General features: G+C 45.5%; 1 protein-coding gene across 1 annotated transcript in view; it reads left to right on the forward strand.

Moving 5' to 3' along the window:
• BLOC1S1 (biogenesis of lysosomal organelles complex 1 subunit 1) overlaps positions 1-18,671 on the forward strand; it is a 50,903-nt gene extending 32,232 nt beyond the window's left edge. Inside the window, exons 3-4 of the mRNA XM_029594687.1 lie at positions 1,194-1,326; positions 17,842-18,671. Of these exons, the coding sequence (XP_029450547.1) occupies positions 1,194-1,326; positions 17,842-17,952 (244 nt within the window). The 3' untranslated portion in view covers positions 17,953-18,671. The remainder of the gene's footprint in view (positions 1-1,193; positions 1,327-17,841) is intronic.
• Positions 18,672-21,086: the final 2,415 nt, after the last annotated feature.

Genomic DNA, 21,086 nt, shown 5'->3' on the forward strand with positions numbered 1-21,086 from the left:
AACCTTCTGCATCACTTTGGCCTTCATCTGCCCCACAGTCACTGACGGCACCAAAACGCAAAATCCTGCCACTGCTTATAGTCTGTCAGGACTCCTAACAACTTCCAGATGTCCTGGAATATTAATCAGCTGCAGCAAGAGAATTTTCCCAGCCAAAAAAAATCAGAATACTTCTCTTCCTCTCCACCCCTGAGATAATAAAGCATTCCCCTTGAGAGGGAAGTGAGCCTTCTGGTCTCTGCTCTTGATCATGCATTTCACTCACTGGGTGTGTTCAGGTGGGGGGGGGGGGGGGAGGGGACCTTGGCCCTTGGCCCTTGGCCCTTGGCCCTGGAGTTTACAGGGAAGCTTGGCCTGCTTCACACCTTCTGCATTGTTCTGATATTTTTAGCATTCTGTTGCTTTTAATGGAAGCATTCAACGGTTCAGGCAAGATGGGCAGGCATCATCCATCTGTAGTACAGCAAACATTTTTCTCCTTAAGAGAAATAAATGAAAAACCATGAAACGCAGATTCACAGTGAATAGGAATCACAAGTCTCATCTACTGTGCCCATCCCTGACATGGTACTGCCCAGCCTACCTGATCTCGGCTTCACCCTCACATCTCTGTCGGAAATCAGCCGCAGGCTCTAGGATGTTGTAATAGAAAGTAAACTGGGAAGGCTAGATGGGCCTCATCTGTCCTCATGTTTTATGTTTCTCTTGGCCTTTCATGATTTCTGTTACTGTTTCTGCCTCCACATCTCTCCCAGGATATTAATCCATGCACCCAACACCCTTTCTATGAAGAAATATTTACTATCGTTACTCCTACATCTACCCCTTTTTCTCTTGAAAAAAAATGTTTGCTACTTGTTTGTTTATACCTTTGAAGACTTTGAATGCCTCTATCCTGTTCCCCCATCTCTCGACTTTCTTCAGTCAGAATGCCAGTGGATTAGGATGTACATGTGAGAATTGAGGGGCAGCAGATAAGCCTGCTGATGATCTTGTTCCAAGGGAACTCAGAAGAGTGTCACAGGGCCCCTCAATATTGGGAACATTGACTAAATAGGAAGAACTGGAAGGGGCAGGGCAGAGAGTCTCTCTTCCAGATTCTCCTGGTACTCGTGATCTGTGGTCTTTCCTGACTTTCTTATGCTCTGTACACAGAGTAGTATGTGACTTGTGTTCATTCTCTTTCCTCTCAGGGTAGCCCAGGCCTACGTGAACCAGAGGAAGCTGGACCATGAGGTGAAGACCCTACAGATTCAGGCTGCCCAGTTTGCTAAGCAAACGGGTCAGTGGATCAGCATGGTGGAGAACTTTAACCAGGCACTCAAGGTAGGTCTGGCCAAGATGTGTCATGCATTCCCATTATCGGTCTCAGACTTGGACTCTGGGCATCTTCTACTCCAGGGGTGGCCAACTCTGGTCCCTGAGAGCCACAAACAGGCCTGGTTTTCAGGATATCCTCCATGAATATGCATGAGAGATATTTGCATACAATGGAAGGAATGCATGCAAATCTTTCTCATGCATATTCATGGAGGATATCCTGAAAACCACGCTTATTTTTTTTTTGTCTCTCAAGGACCAGAATTGGCCACCCCTGTTCTATACTCTCAACCCTAAGTAGTTGGGGGGTCTGGCTCTTTTTTTTTTTATTTTGTTTGTTAGCAGTATGATAAAAGTTTGCACCCGGTACAGAATCCAAACCACCTGTCTCTTATTTACCAAACATTGTGTTCTGCAAAAGGCCTAAAACACTCCCTCTCTGTAGCATCTGCTATGGGACTGCTGTGCCCTACATACTCTTGTCACTGACCCTTTATTCCTGCTATGGAGGAACCTGGACAGATGTTTTAGGCATCCCAAAACTGCCCAGTGAGGGTTTGGCAGAGAAGTCTGCTGCCCCAGAGCTGAGGTCGCCCTCTGGCTGGCACTGCTGAGTTCTGGCAATGAAATGCTCTGGCAGACTTTCAGAAGCTGTGCAAGTTTACTCAAGAAAAATAGTTTTTGGTGATAGTAGGTCTCCTCCCCCTTGACTTTCAAAGGAAAGTGAGAGATTTGGGAGCTGTGCAGCTCATTTCAGATACATAACCTGTGCATGTCCTTGGAGAATGCAGGGATGGGTTACAGGATCTTGGCAATGCAGTGGTGGGACAAAATCCCTTTAAAGGGTTGGAGGCTTTGCTGAAAAGGCAGGATTGCAAACAGAGCCATGGGGCTCTCACTAGCTGGTGCCACTGGACACCCCCCCCCCCTCCCCCGATTCTCTTGGGGCTGCTACCAGAAGCTGTAATCCTTCTAGCATAGCAGTCAGATTACAGATGTTTTTAATGTTTTGCTAAACTCTCTTATCATTTTGATTTTTAAACCAATGAGTAGAAAATAAAACTCAGCCTCCAAGCATCAGTAGGATAAACAGCTCCAAGCCACTCTTGTGTACTCGGAGAAAGCATTTATGATGGATGCTGCTGTAAATACTGCCGCAAGCCAGGAGTAATCACCAGTGATGTCTGTCTGATCATCCTGAAGTTTTGGGTTTGGTTTTGGGCAGCAAGGTCTGAGCTGTTAAAGGTGAGCTGGATCAGGTGGCCATCCCTAATATTCACTCATAAGCATTGCCCTGGGAGGGATTATGAGGAGGGGGGGGTCTGTGTGTGTGTGTCTGGTCCCCCCTTCCTTCAAACATATGCCGCCTATTTAAAAACAGTGCCAGGTTGGCAGCATAATTGCAGCTCAACAGGAGTGGGGGCATGCAGGAAATGTTTCTCTCCCTCTCTGCTGCTGCTTCAGTCTCCCCTAAGCTGATGGCACTTCCCAAATAGGAAAGGCAGATGAGAGCATCCCCTGTATGCTCCTGCTCCCACTCCCATGGCAATTGTCTTTAGGCTGGAGCTGAAGAACATAAGTTGCCATAGTGGGTCAGACTGAGAATCCATCAAGCCCAGCATCCTGTTTCCAACAATGGCCAATCCAGGATACAAGTACCTGGCAAGTACCCAAACAGTAAATAAATCCTATGCTACTAATGCCAATAATAAGCAATGGCTATTCCCTAAGTCACCTTGACTAATAGCAGTATATGGACTTGTCTAGGAATTTGTCCAAACCTTTTTTTTTAAACCTAGCTAAGCTAACTGCCTTAACCACATTTTTTGGCAACGAATTCCAGAGCTTAATTGTGCATTAAGTGAAAAAGGATTTTATCCCAATTTGTTTTGTTTTTATGAAGTTAGCAGGTAACATATTAGAGTGCCCCCTAGTCTTTTTATTATCTGAAAAAGTAAATAACCGATTCACTTTTACCTGTTCTAGTCCTCTCATGATTTTGTTGACATCCATCGTAACTCCCCTGAGCTGTCTCTTCTCCAAGCTGAACAGCCCTAATCTCTTTAGCCTGCCTCATAGGGGAGCTTTCCATCCCCTTTATCATTTTGGTCGCCCTTCTCTGTACCTTCTCCAGTGCATCTGTAGCTCTTCTCTTTTTTTTTTTTTTTTTTTTTTATATATGTAGCATCCAGAATTGCACACAGTTCTCAAGGTGTGGTCTTGCCATGGAGCGATACAGAGGTATTATGACATTTTTTGTTTTATTAACCATTCCCTTCCTAATTCCTAACATTCTGTTTGCTTTTTTGACTGCTGCAGCACACTGAGCCGATGATTTTAAAGTATTATCCACTATGATGCCTAGATCTTTTTCCTGGGTGGTAGCTCCTACTATGGAACCTAACATCGTGTAACTATAGCATGGGTTATTTTTCCCTGTGTGCATCACCTTGCACTTGTCCACATTAAATTTCATCTGCCATTTGGATGCCCAATCTTCCAGTCTTGCAAGGTCCTCCTGTAATGTATCACAATCTGCTTGTGATTTAACTACTCTGAATAATTTTGCCTCATCTGCAAATTTGATAACCTCACTCGTCGTATTCCTTTCCAGATCATTTATAAATATATTGAAAAGCACTGGTCCATGTACAGATCCCTGAGGCACTCCACTGTTTACCCCTTTCCACTGAGAAAGCTGACCATTTAATCCTACTCTCTGTTTCCTATCTTTTAACCAGTTTGCAATCCACAAAGTATATCGCCTCCTATGCCATGGCTTTTTAATTTTCTTAGAAGGCTCTCAAATGCCTTCTGAAAATCCAAATACAGGGCCTGGTGTGGTAGTGAAATGCAGCCCTTTTCATAGCCTCCGTGCTTGGTGACAGCCTGCTTCCACCATGATCCCCCAGCAGTCAAGCCCATGAGAAGGCTGATGTAGAAAGAAGGTAGGTAGTGCCGCCTCTGATTCTTCCTGTGCTGCGTGTGCTGGTGTGCCTGACGGTTGGGCACACGATATTTGCAAATGAGCGGCAGGAGAGGACAGATCTCGCTCTTCCCCCCCCCACCTCCCACCTTTTAAGCAATTTGTACCATAGCACCAGCATTTACTGCTGCCACCAGGGCCCCAAACTGTGACTTTCTCCATCTTTCTTTTCTTTGTTGCCATCTCTTTTCTCTTCATTACCATTTCTTTTCTTACTCCTCATGTTTCTGCTCTCCACTCCATTTTCCTCTCTTCTCTACTTCCATTCCTTTGCTTTGTCTCCCATCCCTTCCACCTCTACATTATCCTTCGTCCTTATGCCTCCTTTTCCATTCTTACCCCTTGCCATTTTTGTCTTCCCTAGTATCTGCCCTCCTGTCCCATCTTCCCCCTTCGGTATGCAACCTCAGCAGCAGAGTTCCTCTTACTTCTCCCCCATTCCCGATCATCTGCTTGTCTCTTGCCATCCTCCCCATCCCTTTCCAAATCTTCTTTAGCATCTGCAGCATCTGCACCACCCTCTCCCCATTTCTTGGTTCTCCCAATTTCTCTTGGCCCCTCTCTCCTCTTTGTCTCCTTGCCTGTTGTGTCCTCTGCCTCGATAGTGTAACCAGAGATTTTTAAATAAATAAATAACAGTTAAACTTACTAATTTGTGGTCCATGGTGCTGGCCCTTTAAGGGGACTGGGAATCTGCAGCTGTGATGCAGGGAGCTCATAGCTCATTGTATTTTTTTTATTTAATTGGGCCTTGACGTGCAGTGCTGAGAGCTGTGGTGTTGGGGATCGTGGCAGTTAGAAGCCAATTGAACAGTGGGAGCCTGGCAGCTTGTGAGATCCGCAGCACAAAGTGCTGCCCATGAGTTCTGAAGTTGCTTGTGGTGTTGGCATAGATTCAGCAGAGCACTTGGCAGCCATGGGACATACTCCTTCTGCTCCTCCTACCAAGTCCCGCGCGGGCTGAATGCTGCATGCACGACCTCTAGAAAAGGCTTTGTGGCCACACATGCGCCTTAGAGGAAACGGTGGAGGTGGGGGGGCCGATGCACTTGACCCAGGAACCTCCTCCTGCCTGTTGGCCTGTGCTACATGATCATCTTTAGGCCTGTATGGTCGTACCATTCACATCTGCCTAAAGACAGTCCTGAACTGGCTGGCACTGGCACTGTTTTTATGTGCAACACGAGATACTACCACTAGTGAAACACACTAATTTTATAATAAAGAGTTTGAATGTCACCATACGACATGACGGAGCTCTTTTTTTATAATCCTTGGTCTTGATGAGTACTTGCCGTTACTACTATCCAATATTTTTCAAGAAAATTTCACTTGCACTTAAAATATTATGTTGAAGGAGTACTTAACTCGGTGAGATTTCTACTGCATTGTCCCAACTTTGTTGTCTACCTGACACAGGCCTCATGTTTCGTGACCTGTTTTGGGGGTATGCAAATATAAAGTAGTCGTACTCTCCTTCCAGAACCTTGCTATCCTGGGCTGTGAATCAGGCCTCTAGATGTCACCCTTAAGCAACAATCCTGGTTCCCTCCCTTCCCAGAGGCTGTGAACACTGCTCCGCAGCAGGCCCTATTGCCAGCCAGCCCAGAGAGCGGAAGATCTGACTCTAGGACACAGCTGGGCCAGCCCAGAAAGTTATTTTCATCAATGTGTAAATATTTAAAGTTTTTAATTTTCAAAAATTATCATAAATATTTAATTTGTGTATTTTATTTTTAAATGTATCTAAGTGGCATGTGGCATTTTTCAACACTTGTTAGTAATATTGAGCAATTTTATTTTTTTTTTTTAAAGGTAGTGCACTAAAGTTACTCTTTTGAGGCTGATGTAATAAAATGTGCGCTAATCTGAGTTAATGCCTGCAAATGACTTGCATGTGGAATTACTTCAAATATAGGAAAGTGTGCTAAAAATTAGCGTACTGTTACTTCACTTTTAACGCTTATTCCTTATCATCCTGTTGCACCAGTCCAGACTAATGGGATATCTCCGCCTACTAGCAGATAGAGACTCAGGACACTTTTTTTTTTTTTTCAATATCATCATCACTTGGTACATAAGCTGGTGCTGCATTGGCAATAGTCTGTATTTCTCTGGCTCCAGCAGATGGACATATTCTGGACTGGTGCAAATGGGGCTCAGGTCCTCAGAGTCTTAGGCTGAGTGGTGAGCTGCACAAGAAGCCTGGCACCTTCCCAGTCTCTGGGCTTACTGGGGAGGGGGGCTTTCTTGATACTGCACTGATGATAACCTCAACCTAGCTTGAGGTTACCCAGGTAGAGAGTCCATCAAGCTAGGTTGAGAGAACATTGCACAAATCTCATCTTTGTTTGTTTCCTCACTCTGAAGGTCATCAAATCTTCACAAGAGAGCACTGTTCTATTCGTATGTCTCACTTTGAATGTCAAAGTGGCCCCTAACCCCCTACACTAATACCTAAATCTCACCTCGAGTGACTAGGGTAGGCCTCATATAGGGGTATAAATACCTACCTGGTATGAGGGCTTTATGGCTAGTCTCTCTCTCCCTCTGGTTGTAGAAGGGCCTTGATAGCTAGGCTGGCTTTCCAGGAGCTTAAAATGGTCCCCCCAGTGGTTGTACGTAGGAAATACAACAATTCTGGCACTTATTGCAAAGTGTGAAAAAGTTATTGCAGTTTGCGGTAATATCTATGCAAAGTGCTAAGATAGCGCACTTTGCGATAAACTGCTATTACCATAAAACACGACCTTTTTCCTATCACAAGCGATATTTAGTGCATTTTGATAAATCCAGGCCCAAGGCTGTTGGTCTGGCCTGGTTGAAGATCCTGCCCTTAATGGTTGCTGATGAGAATGGGCAAGAGGACGCTTTGCGACCAGCAGTAGCCCAGAAAGCAAGCAAGGTGTTTTGGTGGGCAAAGCAGAACTTACTGTGGCTTTTAGCAGTTTACATTGCAAAGGTAGCACATGTTTAAACTGATTTTTCTCAACAGGAATAAGCGGTCCCCAAAGTGTGTGGGCCTAGACAGTAAGCTTTCCAGAACAGACTCTTATGGGGATCCCTCATATTTGAATCTGATAACAAATCGCAAGTTTCTACTGCCAACAACATTCGGCTATCAAAAAAAAAAGGAACTCAATGATTTCTCACAGCCTGGTATGCCAGGAACCGGTTTGTTTTTTTGTCTTATCAGTCTAACCTTTGAGAGTGGAATAGCTCAGAGAGGGAAATTCTTCAGCAGTGACGTTCTGCTGAAATCTCATTAGATTTGAGGCTTCATTCAAATCTCTGGCCATTTACCCTGGCGGATGAATATTCCATCCCTGCTGACCTTCTTGCAAAAGAGTTTGGGGCAAGTGCTGAGCTCTTAATTACCTGGGAATTCAAGGAGTTTGGTCTTAAGCATATTTGCCCTCCCCTTAGGGCACCAGTGCACCAATAGAATCTGGATCTGGTTCTTAAAACTCTAGTCTACTTCTTTTGAGATGCTTAAGGCTCTTCCTTAAGTTGTCTCCCTTGTGGCCTATGCCCAGAGTTGCAGACCTTAATTGTCAGTGATCCCTCCTATCATGCCATCAAGCGTTTATTTATTACAGGCTCTTACAGCAGATGAGATTAAAATGTGTTTTAGTGCTGCAGAGAAGGGTCTGCACTGATGATATCAAATATTATACATATAACGGGGATGCAATGCTAGTCATCTATTAGAGAGAGAGCAAAGAAGCGGAACAAACATCAACAGAACATCATCTGAGAACACCACCCAAGAAGCAATCATATGAGAAACAAAGGTGGGGGGAGGCTAAACTTAGCAAGAGGTTAAATTCTAGAGTGTAGGTAATTAGGAGTGCAGATCTAAGTCAAGCAAGGAGGGTGGAGCACCCTTCTGCTAAGGACCAAAGACTTCTGTGAACAACCAGATTTTCAGATTCTTCCTGTAGGTCATCAGGTCCAGAGAGCATTTTATATGCAGAGGCAGGGAGTTCGAAAGGGTTGGGACTGAGCCAACAAAGATCCTTTTCCTAGTGTAGATGAGTCAGATTTCCTTAGGGGCAAGGACTATCCAGGTGGATGTTTGATTGTATGTGTAGAAGGTGAGCCAGGTTATATAGGGAAAGTCGATTGGCTTGGTAGGGTGGAGCCAGGCTATTCAGGGCTTTGAAGACCAGGACCAGGATTTAAAACCAGTCATTTTCAGTAGAGGAGTGACTGAATCAAATTTGCTGTCGTTGAGCAAGGTTCATGCTGCAGCAACCTGGATGAGTTGCAGACAGTGAATGAGTTTTTTGGGGAGTCCATTATAGAGGGAGTTGCAATAGTCTAGTCGGAAGATAACACAGGCTTGCATGATAATGACATAGGCAGGGGCCTTAAACATTTGTTGAAGATGCCGAAGTTGGTGCAAGTGGGGAAAAAAGCAGTTTTGGTAACTTCCATGCTGAGCTTAGAGTCTAGGATGATGCCCAGACTAGTCTTTCTACAGAGTAGTTCACTTTTATCCAAGGTAGTTTTTGCCTTCAGTAAACAGGCCATATCTCTTTCAGTGTCCCGTAAAGGGGAATGTAATGGTAAAGGTAATCTCTCCTCATATTAAAGATTCTTGAACTTTCCTCAGGTATTTAAAAAATCACTAATCCCTTTCTGCTAATTGATAGAACTTTATTAAACAGACCTCACACGGGAGGCAGCTTTAGAATCCTTATTACTCTTATAAATCAAACCGATATATAGTAACATAGTAATGCAGAAAAAGTAGTAACTGCTGCTCTGTGGGGGTTACCCACATGTTTTTGAGGGTAGCCCTCAACCTTTGTTGAAGGTCTGCAGCACCTGATCTGGAGGACATCTATAAGGCAGCCTTTTGGTTTTTACAGTCTCTCGTAGACACTACGGATTAGATGTTTGAACCGAGGGAGATACTGCCGTGGGGCAGGCATTCTCGGAGCAGCCCTGTCTTCTTCCCACCCATGTTGGAATGGGCTTGGGTATGTCCCACTAATCTTGACTAGTGTAGCAGAATAAGGATGTTGAAATAGAGTCTTACCTGTTAATTTCCTTTCCTTGTGTCCAGCTACACTAGGCTGTGATCCTCCCAGGGACAAGGCCTACACTGTTATCCTTGGCAGCGGACCTGGGTTTGGCAGAAAATTTCATTCACCTTTTGAGGTGCGCCTGAGACTACTGCTTCTGTGCTTTTTGTCTCCTGTGGTACTACTTGGCATGCGCAGTGCCATGCAATAACGCTTGGGTGATGTTATCCAATGGCACTGAATGGACTTGGCTCTCCTAGCTAGTAGAGCTTTTAGCTCTACTGAGCATGAGCAGGATTTCCTGCGTAGGCATTGTCTTTTGAGCCTCCTCAGTAATATTTTGTCAAAGTATTGCACGGACAGTTACTATCTTTTAGTTCAATTTTTCCCTAATCTCTAAATTTTCAACTTTTCTGTTGTCTTGCTGCCTCAACAGTCTCACAACATCACTTATGAGGGCTACTTAAAAATGTAAATAAGAAGGAAGATTTAGAGATAATGCTGCCTTGCTCTGGGAATGTCTGACAAGAAGAAGGGTGCCCTGAGCAAGTTCAAAAGCTGCATGTGTGTAAGATCATATCCATCACTAATGGACAGAGTTTTGTTGTATTTGTCTCTGCCCAAAGCATGACCAAGTGAACTGCTGTTCCTGTGGGAGGATGTCCCTGCATTCCCAGCAGTTCAGGGCCCATCACATAGAGGAGCTATATAAGTCTTTCAGGAGTCTAAATCACTCCTTTGCCCACAGTGCAGCATCGTCTCAGGTAAAGGGAATGAGCCGGAGCTCTTCCAAAACTCCCCTGTTGGAGCATTGGGCTGGGGTCAAAAAGCAGGAGCCAGTCTGCATTGAGGAAACCAGTCATTCGGCTGACCCTGAGGCATCAACATGTAGGGTGCATGGAGATGCATAAACACTGATGTATCTCCATGCACGGCACCATACAAAGCATGTTGCATTGACACATGATGCACCAGTGCCAGCGGCATGCACTGCATCAATACCTTTTACACACTGTACATTGGTGCAGTTAAGAAGTGATGCATCGCTGTCGATGCATTGGTGCACCGAAGGCCACCTTGAAGCACATTGCATTATCGACACTGTCAGCATCACAACCTCCACTTCCGTTGAGGGTTGCTTCTCCTCCCTTGACACACTCGGTGCAAACCACTGAGTCCACTGGCAGTGGGGTTGCTTCTGTGCTCCAATCTCCTGTTTCATTGTTGCAGCCTGTTCCGGTGCAGTCCCACTCAGCACCTCCCTCCATCAAATCTTTGGCGAGGAGCTCATTGGTGCATTCAAAGAAGTCCTCTTCACACTATTCTAAGCATTCCGCACAAGGGATGCTGGTGCCAATGGCATTGACGCCAATGCATCGGTTGGTGCATTTGGCTCCAGAATATGGCATGTCTAGATTGGCCCAACTCCTCGCCCTCAACCGAGACCCGGTGGTGAGGAGGATGTGTTGGCTCTGCCTCCTCTTGGTGTGGGCTTTACTGCTACTGGACAGAGCTTCTACACTAGTGTATGTCATACACAAGTTGCCGGCCATAAGAGTATCCTTGACAAGAGCATCTTGTTGGTTTTAGGCTACATGGCAGCAGTTCATGTGGCCCTGCTGACATGTCTCCACTTGCCGAAGTCACTTGTGACATCTGCACTGGGATCTCTATTGCCAGTGGGACTAACTACTAAAGGCTCTGTCCGTAGTGATCCATATTTCTGAAAGCATGTCCCAGGACCTCCATTGGTGGTTACAGCCACTACTTCTTCAGTGAGCGGGTCTTCATCGTACCCTGGTGCCTCAGATCATCTTGATGATGTACGCCTCTACAAAAAGAAAGGGGCACCCATATTGATTCACTTTGATCTCAGGGCACATAGGCCCCTGAGGAAAGTCCCCCTCCAGATAAATCTGTTAGAATTGAGGGTGATGAGAGATGCTCTCAGTCTTCTAACACGCTATCCAGGGACAAAGAATCTTGATTCAAACTGACATCTAGGTGACCATGTTCTATCTCAACAAGAAAGGAGGAACAGGATTGTGTCCCCTCTGCCGGGAAATACTGATAATCTATTGATGAGCAGCCAGGTTTCATACTTCCCGGGACTATCCAATACCCTGGTGGATTGCTTCAGCATGGTGTTTAGATCTCGCAAGTGGTCTTTGTCAGTCTATGGTGGAAGGTCTGTTTGAGTTGTGGAGGTCTACCAGCGGTCAATCTGTTTGCATCAGAGCAGAACACAAAGCTGGAAAAGTTTTTTGCTTTCTTCAATCTTGCCCATCAACCTCCAGTTGGCTCCAATTGCCTTTTCTTCTCAACTGGAGCATAGAATTCATTTATGCCTTTCTACCTGTGCCCTTGAAAGCCAGGACGGTCCAAAAGCCCAGTTGATTCTTATAATGCTTGCGTGGCCTAGGCCATATCTCATACAAATGTCCAGCAGATGTCCAATTCTTCTGGGATTGGAATCATAGTTGTTAGCTCAGGAAGCGGGCTGTCCCATTCTGTGCTTTGTTCCTTTCATCTGATGGCCTGGAAGTTGAGCATGCAATAATAGAACATTCCCTGCCCAAGGAAATTAAAGACATCATAGTTTCAGCCCAAATGGAGGTGGTTTGAGATCTGGTGCCAACTGAGGTCCTTGGATCCCTTCTCTTGTGAGCCAACTCAGCTGCTGGTCTATCTACATTATCTCTCCTATTCCAGTCTGGCTACATCCTCTGTAAGAGTACATCTCAGCACCATAGCAGCCTACCATGCTGCAGTGGGCAACAAGTCCATCTCAAGCCACCTATTGGTGTCAAAGTTTATGAAGGGCTTGTTGCAGATTAAGCCTGCCATGCGAAAACTGTCAGCTCTTAGGGATTTAAACATTGTTCTCATCCAGCATGTTGAAACAGCCTTTCTGAACTGTTGGAATCCACTTCATTGAAATTCCTGATGCGGAAAGTGCTGTTCCTGGTCACAGTGATGTTGGCACAGAGAGTCCTTGAACTGCAAGCCCTGGTTCACTGTTCTCCCTACTTGCAATTATTCCACATCACAGAAGTACTTCGTATACATCCAGAGTGCCTGCCAAAGGTTGTCTCAGCTTTTCATCTCAATCAGTCCATTGTGCTGGCTACTTTCTTCCCAAGGCTGCATGCACATGAGGGGGGAGAAATACCTCCATACTCTGGATTGCAAACGTGCTTTGGCCTACTATAAAAGGAGACTAGAGAGGCATCGTCAAACTTTGCAACTTTGTGCTGGGCGCAGCGCTTGCTAATTGCACTTTATCCAGTTGGATCGCAGGCCTATGTGCTCACAGGCCTTCAAATCTCTGACCCATTCAAGGCTCATCAGGTGCAAGCTATGGGCCTCTTCAGTTGCTTATTTTGATGAGGTGCCACTTGACATTTGCAAAGCTGCCACGTGGTCATCAGTACACAAGTTTATTTCCCACTACTGTCTGGAGAATCTCTCAAAGACTGACAGTCAAGTTGGGCAACAGTTTTGCGTAGCCTCTTTTCACACAGTCATCTCTCTACAGTGGGGTCCAGGTTGCAACTCTCAGCTTGGGATTCCCCATAAGATACGGCCAATTCAGCCTGCTTATCAATAGAAAAAGCAAGTTTATGGTAAGCAAATGGTGTTTTCCATAGATAGAAGAATGAATTAGTCATACTTATATCCCAATCACCGCCGTAGAAAGCTGACTACCTGGCTCAGTTAGCTCTGGGATGGACTGAGGAGGTTCAAGAGGCAATGATCATGTGATCAGCGCCAGTGCGAGAGTCTCCAGCCACCCTAGGTGATGACTTCAGAGTCACATGACCCACGCTCTCTCTCACATTCTGCCGTTCTCTGTCCTACTTGTCTTCTGCACACCCGAATCGTTTACAAACCACAATCTCTCTCATGTATTTAACAAATGGCGCCCCGGCCATTTCCGGTGCCCTAGGCGACCGCCTAATCCTCACGCAGGCCTTGCGTGTGGGAACTGCCGTGCATGCTCTGTAGAGCTAAAAGCTCTATTAGCTAGCAGAGATGAGTCTGGTGCTGCTGGATGACATCACCCCCATGTTATGACTAATTCATCCTACTATCTATGGGAAATACTTTTTATAGTAAGCAAACTTACTTGCTCAGTTCTTCCCACCAATCTCAGATCTGCTCAGGATGCTTTTCTGAATACAGATCTCATGTATGCTTTTTCACCGATCCCATAGATAGCCAGAATGGTGCAAAAAGTGCTCAAAGACCAAACGTCTCTAATGCTTATTGCTCCAGTGTGGTGTTAGCAGGTTCACTATCAGGTCGATACAGTAACGTGCGGTTAAAGATTCCCCGTCTGTAACGTGCTGGGAGCGCACAATACAGACGAGTAAGGCGATCCAGCGATACAGTCTCCAGTTTCACGCGTCCTTAGCGCTTCATAAAATAGACACATAACCCTTTCCACACGCAGCATGTATATGATGTGTAAATGAACGAATTAGCTGTATAATGAAGGAATTAGCTATTCCCCTCCGATACTGTAACGGGCGCTGATATTATCTCCTTAGTAACCCGCTGTTTTGCCGCGGCCTTAACGTGTTAGTTTACCACCTCCCCCTAGTAGGTGTTAGGACTGTGAGTCTAGTAACAAATCCATCGACACCGCTTAAGATACTCAAAAACAATAAAACACAATAAAGAAAAAAGCGATACAGAGATGATCGAGAAAATGTAATGCTGTGGGACACATAAAACCTGTCAGAAAAAAAAATAAAATTTTTTAAATACCTGTCGGAGGGCAGCGTGGGTCCAGGCGGCCGGCGGGCGGCGGGATCCGGGAGGCGGGTGGTCACGTGTTAAATCTAGGCCGCGGGCGGGTGTGCGCCTGTTCCAGGCGGCGGCGGGGGCGGGTGGACACGCGTTAGTTTCAGACAGCCGGCGGCGGGAGCCGGGGGGCGGGTGGTCGCGTGTTAAATCTAGGCTGGGTTGCACAGACGCGCATTCATCCAGGCGGAGGAGCCGGCGACGAAAGCAGCCGGCTCCTCCGCCTGGATGAATGCGCGCCTGTGCGACCCCTGCGATTCGGTGCTCAAGGCAGTCACATGCCGTGACGTCGGGCGTCGTGACGTCACGCCTTGAGCACCGAATCGCAGGGGTCGCACAGGCGCGCATTCATTCATCCAGGCGGAGGAGCCGGGTGCTTTCGTCGCCGGCTCCTCCGCCTGGATGAATGCGCGTCTGTGCGACCCGGCCTAGATTTAACACGCGACCACCAGCCCCCCGGCTCCCGCCGCCGGCCGTCTGAAACTAACGCGCGTTCACCCGCCCCCGCCGCCGCCTGGAACAGGCGCACACCCGCCCGCGGCCTAGATTTAACACGCGGCCCTCCGACAGGTATTTAAAAATTTTGTTTTTTACACTTCCTGGTGCCTGTCATTTGAAATGACATTTGAAATGACAGGTACCAGCGCACCCAGGTTACTGTATAGGCGCTGTATTAAGCGCCTATACAGTAAAATGGGTTGCGCGGGCATAACCCTTCCCTACCGCTTTAAAGCCGCGGCATGCATTTGCATGCGATTAGAGGAGAGTATCGGGGAGTTAGTGAAGAGAACTGTGCGTGCGGGGAGGAAGGGTGCGCCTGACACTGCCGCACTGTTTCTACCGCGGCCTTACAGTATCGAGCCGTTTGTGGATGTGGTGAGACATACAACCACTGTCCTAAACACAACGAAGCCAGTATCCTGCAAGCAAGCTCCCTTCCTGACAGGATCACTCTTCTCTCGCACCCTGGCAGGCCGTGCCAGAAGAGTATGTTCAGCCAAACACACCTTTCTGCCTGCGCTTACGCACACATTTTCTGCGTGCAAAACTTACTGTCGATGCAGCAAAGTTGTTTTTTTTTGCATGCAGAAAATGTGCGTCCCTAAAAGGAAATACTGCTTAGCACTCTCCCATGAAAATCCCATGCAAATGAGGACATTAAGCCTACTCCCTGATGCAGAGACTGCATCTGTCCAGTGCACCTTTTTAGCATTAGAAATTTAACCCATTGCCAGAGCTGAAGTTAAGTTTCAGCACTACTGCACTGGCACAAAAAAAGGGAGAGAGAAAAAAAAGTTCAGAACATTATCCAGATAAGTGGTGGTAGTTACATCTATTATGGCGCTTTGAGATATCTGCAACGCGATTCTAAGAATTTGCCTGAATGCCCAGATAAGTGCTCTTTTTTTATTTGCAAAATAGAGGAAAATCATCTGATCAATGATTAAGTATAAGGCAATGAAGGCATGCTTTGCTGGTAGTGCCTAGTATGATAGTTTGGGACTTCACTAATAATTTGATTGCGAGAAACACTTTTGCTTTGATTTTTTCCTGTCAGCTTTGTTTTTCCTCTTTGGTAACATCTCAGTTAGGAGAACATAAGACTTGCCGTACTGGATCAGACCAAAGGTCCATCAAACACCAGTATCTAGTTTCCAGAGTGGCCAATCCAAGTCACAAGTACTTGGCAGGTTGCAAGGGGTAGATTTGATTCCATGCTGCTTATCCCAGGGATAAGAAGTGGTTATTCCTCAAGTCTACCTGGTTGATAATAGTTTATGGACTTTTCCTCCAGGAACTTATCCATACCTTTTTTAAATGCAGCTACACTAAAAGCTTTCGCCACATCCTCTGGCAATGAATTCCAGAGCTTAATTATGCATTGAGTAAAAAAAAATGTTTTCTCATATTAGTTTTAAGTGTATCACCTAGTAACTTTGTGTCCCCTAGTCTGTACTTTTTTGAAAGGAATAAACAGATTCACATTTACTTGTTCCACTCCACTCATGATTTTATATTCCTCTATCATATTTCCTCTTAGCCGCCTCTTCTCCAAGCCCTAACCCCTTTAGCCTTTCTTATAGGGGAATTGTCACATCCCCTTTATCATTTTGGTCACCCTTCTTTGTTCTTTTTCTAATTTTGCTATATCTTTGGAGAGAACAAATCTCTCTCCTTCTGGCCAGTTTTCAAATGCCATCAATTCAGTTCAGATCACTGACTTCAGCTGAACCGGTGCCAGTTTAAAAACGGTTGGCAGGGAAGACTGGAGGAGCCATTTTACAGGAAAGATGGTTTTTTTTTTTACTTTACTATGGGGTAGTTAGTCAAAGCTGGCCGTGTAAGTAACTTAGCCTGGTTAGAACTTATCTGGCTAAGTTACGATGTATATTCAGCGACATGGCGAGGCCATTGAATATACGCGTACATATACACACTTAGCCAGATAAGTCTACCCAGTTGAGACCTCCTCTATGGGTGTCTAAACTTAGACAAATACTTATGTGGCTAACTCCAAATACTGGTAGCTATATGAGTTAAACGGCTAACTCACGCCACCCCCAGTCTGCCCAGTTTTGTGTGTGTAACGTTTAGCTATAAAAGGGACTTTTGCAGCTAAGTAGCCGCTGCTGAATATATCCCTATGTTGAGCGGCTACCACTTATACGGCTAAGTCCCATTTATCTTGCTAAATAGCACTAAACGTGTTTGAATATCAGGCCCTACCAATTTTAGGTCACTTTTTTTTTTTTTTTTTTTATTACTGAGCAGCTTTTATCCAAATAGCTTATTGTAGCAGTAGTAAAGGAAATGTGTGTTACATTTTAGCACATAATTGGTTTTAACCACTTTATTGTATCAGCCTCTATATACCCTTCCCCCCAGAGTCTCCCTGAAGTCCATCTAAACTTGAACTGTCTGAAGGAGGGGAAAGGATGAGAGAGAGGAGGAAGGGCTGAGGAAGCATAGCAGAGGTTCTTCAGCTCTTGGGGAAAGACTAGGAAGTGGGTGGGTGGAGCCCAGTCTGGGCAGGGGGAGGCAGCTAGCACCCTGGAGTCTTAGGGGGAGGCGGGAGATACAAAGAAGGGATGATAAAGGGGACCATCTCTCTGACAGCTTGTCCTGAGCTTCAGAATCCCTTTCTATGTCCCTAGCAGGAATGATACAACATAGCAAGTGCCTATACTGCCTGCAGGAGAGTACTGTAACATAGAGATGGCCTTGATGAGCAGAAACGTTGAGTTGGCTTGCCTTCCTTTTGCCTCTTTCACTATGTCTGACTGGAGATGCTACTGTTGCACTTAGACATGCTGGGGTGCCACCTGCTGGTTACCAGAAGAAATGCACAGTGACAGAAATAATTGTGTCTTCCCAAATGGTTTTTTTAAGTAGTCAGCTGAGAATAATCCCCTAAGGGGATAAAATGTCTGTGATTATAAATAAGATTTAGCTGCCTTCTCTGGTTCTCTTTAGTAGTACGGACCACCAAAACTATGCTGGACTCAATACAATTGTGACTAACTTTCATTAGCTATATTCCCTTCATCAGATCAGTGCACTTGTAACATGGCTTTGACTAGCTTTCATTAGTGTAATAAAAAGGTATCACCTACCATTTATTGGTTGACATTTTAGTTCTATGTATTAATGTAGACTAACATGGCCACTATATTACTTTCTTCTCTCTGATAGGAAATTGGTGATGTGGAGAACTGGGCAAGAAGCATTGAGCTGGACATGCGAACAATAGCCACAGCTCTGGAGTACGTTCACAAGGGTCACCTGCAGCCCTCGACCTCTTGAGCTAACTCTACTCCCTGCCTCTACTGCGCAAACCCACTGCAGCCAGCGCAGCAATAAGCCTTTTCCTGACAGAGCCCACAGCTTGTTGTCGCTGCACTTGACTAGTGCCAGAGCTGACCTGGCCAGCGGTACTGCTGAGGATTAGAAACCAGCTCCTTGCCATCTGCATTATGGAATGTCATTAAAGTTGCTGTCTGGACAAGCTTTCATCCCTTTCTCCCCTGTTAATTACTAGCATTGCTTATTGCTAGAGGGCTACTGATAGACACACAAGATGGTCACTGCTCTATGGAGCTTACAGTGTAGTCCAACACCCAGATGAGCTTTCAGGAAATGTGTTCATTATAGTAAAAATGGTTAAAACTGACAAGGCTCTGATCGGAAAGAGCCAGAGTTTAAGATTTTAAAAGCAAACTAAAAAAAAATAAAAGATTTTTACTGTCTTCATTATCATACCTGCTCCTCCTGCTTACTTCTCTCTTCCCTGGAAAAAGTGATGACACACAGGATTCAATTCATGGCTGAGAGTCCTGAGCGCAGAGCAATCCCTCCCCTGGTATGGATGATGTGCACTGCCTGCTCTGATATACAAGGTTGTTAAAATCTTTATAATAGTTTCTGCTTCTTGCAAACAGCTGCCAAATGAAAAGAAACTTAAGTGATGACGAGAACTCTCCAGTTCTAGCATTTGTCTGAATTAAAAGAATGTGATAAAATGATTTGTTGTGGCTTTAGTTTTTTTGGGGGGGAGGGGGTTAGCACCCTACAGCAAAATGTCCACTACATTGCTGTACTAATCACAGTAATTTGGATATGAGTTTTTCTACTGTTACATTTTCTTTATCCAGCAATTCTACACTTTTATTTTCTTTAATCACTAGGAAGAAGGTGCATTTTTCAGCTCTGGCAACCCTGGACTTGTTTGCATGAGGCACTGTGGGTATGCACAGGTGTAGAAGAACTTTTTTCCATCAATAAGCAGGCTGAATTAGCCATGCTATTTAGGTGACATCATCACAACGGCGCTCTGACTGTCATCCACATCTCTAAGCACTGCTGTACCTCTGCGCTGCTTCCCGCGTGAAGTGCGAGCCTGTGCTCTTTAGTTAGTTTTTTTTTCCATGTTCAGGCACAGACATCTCTCAATCTCTCCGTGTCTCTTCATATTCTTATCTCTTTTTTTTTTTTTTTTGTCGCATTAGCTATTCCCCAAACAGCACTTTTGAGTGCTACGATGTCAAACCCAAAAAAATGGGGTTTAAGTACTTTCCGTGCGGACACATAATGTCCATCACTGACAACCATAATTACGGCTACATTTGCCTAAGTCCAGATCATGACCAGGGAAAATGTAGGGACTGTGGTTGCATGTCTCCTAGGGCAAGGAGACAGAGAGCAGTGAAGATCGCTAGCTTCCAGGAGCGGTAAGGTGCTTCATTGTCTGGCAGTTATGTGCACTCTCCAAGGCACTCGGTTCATTCCTCCCTGGGATGCAACGTGATGTATGAGGTGTCCAGGAGATCCTCATCGGAAGAGCCTAGGGATAAGAAACACCTGATTCCTCCAGGAGTAGAGGTCGCCTCAGCACCTAAAAAAACTATATCAGATTCAATTTCGAAAGCTCCTGAAAAAGAGACGTCGAAAGCGCCATTGGAACAAAGACGCCAGACTAAAGAACAAGATGCATCGGAACCATCAAAGAAAGTGTCTGAAAAGAAGCACGCTGATAGGCGCAACCCATCGATACACAGCCATCGGCGCATGACCATCAAAGTGACCCTCTACACACGGAGCATGGATGCATCCTTTGACATCGATGCAGCTTTCAACACACGAAACACCTGCACCCAGCCAAATTCTACACTTGACTGATAGTTGAATCAAACTAATCTCCGATCCTCTCGAGTGATCCCTTCCAGGAGATTCTTTTTCAGCCTCCCTGAGAATCGCAGCCTCCTATGCTGATTAGCTGTAGATCAGTGTCATCACCTGAGGCCCAATCCATATGTTATGGCTTGTCATCCTGTTCACACCTACAACGCTTTATTCTTCAGGAGGCTCTTTTACCAAAAGCTAGACTTCCTGACTGAGAATGGGGATCTTGGAAGCTACAACCATCTACTGAAATTTTAGCTGCGGAACTTTAGCCTCAGGGAAAATGACACCATAGGAAATCTACTTCACAACCCATTCGATCTCAACAAGCCATAGACCAGATCTCTATCATTAAGAATCTATTCTCAACGTTGCATCCATAGATGTCTCCTCCACATCTTCCTGGTCCAAGTGGGGATGCAAATCCACCATCCAATCTTTCTCCTGGGGAGCAACCATCTCCAGCTCCAGAGGATCATCCTCATACGGTCCAACATTGTCCACTAGTCAGTGACTACGGTTCTCCGTGGGATTACTCTCCACGTGATCAATCCCCAGACAGCTGAACAGGAATTCCCTCTGATCCCCCAGAGAAGCCTCCAGACCATTCCTCTTCTTCAGACAATCTCACCTACTCAAAATGTGTGGAAAAACTGGGCAATCTACTGGGAGTAGAGGTCCATAAGATCCCTGATCCTTGGGAAGTAGTGTTCCGGTTAATAAAGATTCTAGATGTACTCGCTGAACCATCAGCTCTTCCATCACATAAGCTGCTGGCCTTGGTCCTATCCAAGATGTGGGAGACCCCCTCAGTCAATTCTTCCAGTCTCCAGGAAGTTAGATTTAAAATTTAGATTACAGAAGTCGGCCACATACTGTGTTGTTCAGCTTCCTCATCAATCAGTTGTTGTGGAGTCAGCAATGAAGCAGGCGAAGAAGTCTAGACTGCATGCTTCTAGTCTTCCCGTTGAAAGAGCATAAAATCCTAGATAACTATGCCAAGAACATTTTTCAGAGTACTATTTTAATGTCAAGAATTCAACAGCACCAATTTTATATTGTGCAGTATCTCGATGAGACCTTACAACTGCTGAAGCCATTTTTACGCTCTGAATCAGGCTAATCGGTTACACCTTGGCCATTCTATGACCTGCAGGAAGGTCTATGCCATCTCCTCAGGGCAGTATATGAATCCTTTGGAAATTTCTGAACATAGCTACTGCTATAGTGGCTCATCAAACGGCCTGGCTCCACTCTAG

This window comes from Rhinatrema bivittatum, chromosome 3 (genome assembly GCF_901001135.1).
Source record: "Rhinatrema bivittatum chromosome 3, aRhiBiv1.1, whole genome shotgun sequence".
Taxonomy (NCBI): Eukaryota; Metazoa; Chordata; class Amphibia; order Gymnophiona; family Rhinatrematidae; genus Rhinatrema; species Rhinatrema bivittatum.